This window comes from Sprattus sprattus, assembly GCF_963457725.1.
Source record: "Sprattus sprattus genome assembly, chromosome: 12".
In the NCBI taxonomy this organism is placed as follows: Eukaryota; Metazoa; Chordata; class Actinopteri; order Clupeiformes; family Clupeidae; genus Sprattus; species Sprattus sprattus.
The window spans coordinates 13444216-13449215 of NC_137910.1; the positions used below are offsets into that span (position 1 = coordinate 13444216).

At 49.6% G+C, this 5000-nt stretch overlaps 1 protein-coding gene across 1 annotated transcript in view; it reads left to right on the plus strand.

Moving 5' to 3' along the window:
- Positions 1-5000, plus strand: part of ehbp1 (EH domain binding protein 1) — a gene marked incomplete at its 5' end in the record, with an annotated part of 62662 nt that overhangs the window by 30506 nt on the left and 27156 nt on the right. Inside the window, one exon of the mRNA XM_080849091.1 lies at positions 1406-1529. Within this exon, the coding sequence (XP_080705217.1) occupies positions 1406-1529 (124 nt within the window). The remainder of the gene's footprint in view (positions 1-1405; positions 1530-5000) is intronic.

The window sequence follows — 5000 nt, forward strand, 5'->3', positions numbered from 1 at the left end:
GGGTTGTAAGCCTGGATTATAAATCTAGATTATTTCACAGTGCTCACCGAGCAGGACCCTCAGTCATACATTCATTTTCATTTTAATAACCTCCGCCACCCCCTTGCTGTCACACTTCGCTCTCGGGCTCGTTTATTAAAATGCACATGCAGCTCAGCGTCAGCACACACACACACACACACACACACACACACACACAAATATACACACACAAACACACACATACACACATACACACATACATTAATATACACACACACACACACACCTACACACACTTCTTCCTCTGTCTCACACATGTGTGGTTATTCACACACACACACACACACACACACACACACACACATTAATATACACACACACACACCTGCACACACTTCTTCCTCTGTCTCACACATGTGTGGTTATTCACACGCACGCACACACACACACACACACACACACACACCAAAGCAGCCTTGAGTGGCACATGCCTTCTTTGTTTCCAATAACACGGGGCAATTAGATAGCATTGAATGGCTCCATGGTGCTGGAGTCTTCATGTGGTGTTCTGTTGACCAGGTGCTGTTTATGAGAGAGAAGAGTTGCAGGGGAAGTCAGTGTGAACAAACAACATTCATTTAGTTTTCTTCATTAATCAGCGTTTCTCACCTATCAGAGCTGTTTGATGAGAGAACAACACATTAAATAGAAGCACCACAACAAAAACAATAAGACCGAACAATGACAGTTGTTAAACACACACACACACACACACACACACACACACACACACACACACACACACACAGACACACACAGACACACACACACACACTCTTCAAAAAAAGAGTCTCAGAAAATCCGCTCTTTTGAGGGACTTGTCTTTTGCTCACTCTGTTTCTCCACCTCCCTTTCTGTTATTGTTTTCTCCTTTCAAATATTTTAAATAATGGCCGGACTGACAAAAAGAAAAGAAATGTTAAATACTGTACGTGACTCAGACTTGATGTGGAAATCTTACCCCCCACTCCTCCCTTTCTCTCCCCTTTCTGAATTTGTCTCACTGTCCCTCTCTTTCTTCCTCCCTCTCTTTCTCTTCCTCCCTCTCTCACTCTCCCCCTTTCTCTCTTCCTCCTTCTCTTCCTCCCTCTCTTCCTCCTTCTCTTCCTCCCTCTATCGCTCTCCCCCTCTCTCTCTCTTCCTCCCTCTTTTCCTCCCTCTCTTTTTTTCCCTCTCTTTCTTCCTCCCTCTCTCTTCCTCCCTGTCTTCCTCCCTCTCTCTCTTCCTCCCTCTCTCTTCCTCTCTCTCTCTTCCTCCCTCCCTCTCTCTCTCTCCCTCTTTCTCTCTCTCTCTCCCTCTCTCTCTCTCTCTCTCTCTCCCTCCCTCTTTTCCCCTTTTCTCCCTCGTTTGTTCTTGCTCACAGAAAGCGTTCAAAGACACCAGTCAGTATGTTGTGGGAGAGCTGGCAGCGCTGGAGAGTGAGCAGAAGCAAATTGACACCCGGGCGTCGTGTGTGGAGAAGAGGCTGCGCTATCTCATGGACACAGGTACGGAGCCCAATTACACTGTAAACAGTTTTGGCAAATTGAGCGTTCACAAACTCTTATGGAGTTTGGGAAGTGTGAATCTTTTTGAAGCCTGAATGTTGGGGCTGGGGGAAGAGAGAGAGAGAGAGAGAGAGAGAGAGAGAGAGAAGGGGAAAGGGAGGGAAGGAGGGAGGGAGGGAGAGAGAGAAGGGGTGAGAGAGAGAGAGAGAGTGGGGGGAGAAGAAGGAGAAAAAAAAAAAAAACCTGCCCGGGAAAATGAAAAGGCTCCGGATGGCGGCAACCTCTCTGGGCCCTGGCGATAAGGGAGCCTTCACGGGAAACGATAACTGGCCCTGATAGCGGCCGTGAGCCAGCAACTATTGAACAGCGCCGGGCTCAGCCATGCAGAGCCCGAATACATCTCTGGGCTTCATTGATAGGCTGCAGCAGGGGGAGAGGGGACAGGAGGGGCGGGGGGGGGGGGGGGAGGGGGCGTGTTGGGGTAGGATGGGGCGGGGGGGGTGGGGGGGGCATGTGGTGGCAGGGGTAAAAACAGGAGGAGCAGGAGGGGCTATGGGGAGTTGGACCCCCCTGAAAAAATGATGCAAGAGGCACACACATACAGACACACATACACACACACACACACACACACACATACACACACACACACACACACACACACACACACACATGTGCACGTGCACAGGCAAAAGAAGTGAGTTCTTTGGTGAGGGAGCGATCTGGCAGAGGGAACAGATTTGGCTGGCTAAAGCCTTGTAAAAGGGACATGAAACAGTGTGCCGAGCATGAGGAGAGGCTCCATTGACTCAGGAACTGAAATTGGAGAACGCCGTCCGGTTTACTGATACCAAACAAAATCTTTTTTTCCTCCAATAACCCCCCACCACCCCTCACCATCCCCACTCCTCACGTGGTTTGGTTTGGAAAGTGAAAGGAAGAGGGTACAGAAAGGAAGGAAGGGAGGAAAACAGCCGTAGCATTTGTTCGCCTCGCAATATCGAGCCCATCTCTCCCGTGTTTAGTGTAGTGTGTGTGTGTGTGTGTGTGTGTGTGTGTGTGTGTGTGTGTGTGTGTGTGTGTCATGCAGAAATGAATCACACTGTAAGAATTCGCAGCTTCCCCCCCCCCCCCCTCCCCACTACTTCGACCTTGCGTTACTCTCCACCCCCCTCCCCAGGCTCATCCCTCTCCTCCTGCAGGTGATAGCCCATCATCACCTCCCTCTCCTCCTGCAGGTGGTAGCCCATCAGCGCACCTCCCTCTCCTCCTGCAGGTGAACCTCCCTCTCCTCCTGCAGGTGGTAGCCCATCAGCGCACCTCCCTCTCCTCCTGCAGGTGAACCTCCCTCTCCTCCTGCAGGTGGTAGCCCATCAGCGCACCTCCCTCTCCTCCTGCAGGTGAACCTCCCTCTCCTCCTGCAGGTGGTAGCCCATCAGCGCACCTCCCTCTCCTCCTGCAGGTGAACCTCCCTCTCCTCCTGCAGGTGATAGCCAATCAGCACCTCCCTCTCCTCCTGCAGGTGGTAGCCCATCCAAACCTCCCTCTCCTCCTGCAGGTGATAGCCCATCAGCACCTCCCTCTCCTCCTGCAGGTGGTAGCCCATCCAAACCTCCCTCTCCTCCTGCAGGTGGTAGCCCATCCAAACCTCCCTCTCCTCCAACACCATCAGGTGATAGCCCATCCAAACCTCCCTCTCCTCCATCACCATCAGGTGATAGCCCATCAGCACCTGTTTGGAGGTGATTTACAGCCCTAACACCCACTCCCTTGACAGTGAAAGGGAACGCTGCAGCGTGTGTGTGAGAGAGAGAACCAGAGAGAGCTGCTTAGCCTAATGTGCTTACAAGTGTCTGCTATGAGTGGCATTTGGAGAGCATAGACTGTTGGACATGCGTTGTGCAGACAGTGTACTGTGTGGTGTTGCGTGGGGGGGGGGCTCACACAGAGGTCAGAGGTTACTGCGAGGCAAGTGTGGCGTGCATTAGTTCAGAGCTGCAGCGGGGGCTGTCTGTGCCTCCCAGGCCTGGTGGCACCGTAAAAAACTGGCTCTACCTGTACGCTAGCCCCTTAGCAGGTCTCCAGGGCTGAAGGCAAGTGGAGGACGCACACCTGTCTCAGGTGAGTGCGGGCAACAGGTGTTTGCAGCAGAGCTAATTAACACACACACAAACACCTTGAGGGAGTATTCTGCCACACACCATACCTGCATACATACACAAGACTCCCACGTTCATTTGATTAATTGTGTGAAGACGTTTTTTTTTGTGGGGGGGTGGTGGTGTCAGAGAAAGTCACACATAGTTTCCAGTAATTACTAGGCACCAGGCAAATATCAAATATCATGACCTTTCAGCAGTAACTGAAACCTAATTAATTATACCCTTTAAACGTGTTGTTTTGAGACTGTTTATCAAGTCTAACCTTGAAGTCTAAGACACAGTACTCATCACTCCACAACTGAATAGCCTGTCATTTATAATAGACTCCCACTAGCAAGACTACACAGAGATAATGTTGTTTAATAATGGGCTCAAGATCACTGGTAAAAGATGTATGAGAAGTGATTTTTGCTATACAACTATGAAGAACACTGTTTAGAACAGTTTGTTTGTTTATTAGAAGCCTAGACCCCGTTGCTATTGCTAGGGTAAAGACTATGCCTTGCAATCAAGGGATTATGCTAGCGTTTGCTAGAGCCTAGTAGGGGTGTCTGGTGCAAAGCCTTGTTGCAATACCATGTAGCTAGTTTCGGTAATGCATATTTTGGACTACACTGGAATAGCTTGTGAGGATTCAAACAATTTAAGTGATTTACATGAGTCTCCTTTTTGAAACGTGCACCAAGTAAGTAAATGAAGGTCTTATACCATGATATGAATGCGATCAGGTTAGTTATAAGTAAGGCTCGCGGTTTGGGGGTCAGGTTTGGGTAGTTGTCTAATGCACATTTCTGAGGGTTCGGTGGTGCGGATTGGCTCTTCTAATGGGTTGGGTGGGTGCGGGATTCCAAACACCCATACCCATGCTTCACTGGTAAGGCGGCCTTTTCTATAGTATTGTTTTGGAGCCCTAGATTGTGTGGTAAAGCAAGGCAAAGGCGTTTGTTTTATTTGTGCCTTTCATTTCTCCTTGCTGCAAAAGGGGTGATGAAAAGCAGTGGACAGATCTTAGGAGAGGGCGTCATCCACTTCTCATTTATGTGCGTAGCTTCAGTAGGTTTCTCTCTCTCTCTCTCTCTCTCTCTCTCTCTCTCTCTCTCTCTCTCTCTGTCTCTCTGTCTCTCTGTCTCTTTCTTTCTCTTTCCCTCTGTGTCCCTCTGTGTCTTTCTTTCTCTCTCCTTCTCTCTGTCTCTTTCTTTCTTTCCCTTTCCCTCTGTCTCTCTCTCCCCTGTGTCTTTCTTTCTTTCTCTCTCCCTCTCTCTCTGTCTCTTTCTTTTTCTCTCTCTCTCTTTCTTTCTCTCCCTTTCGC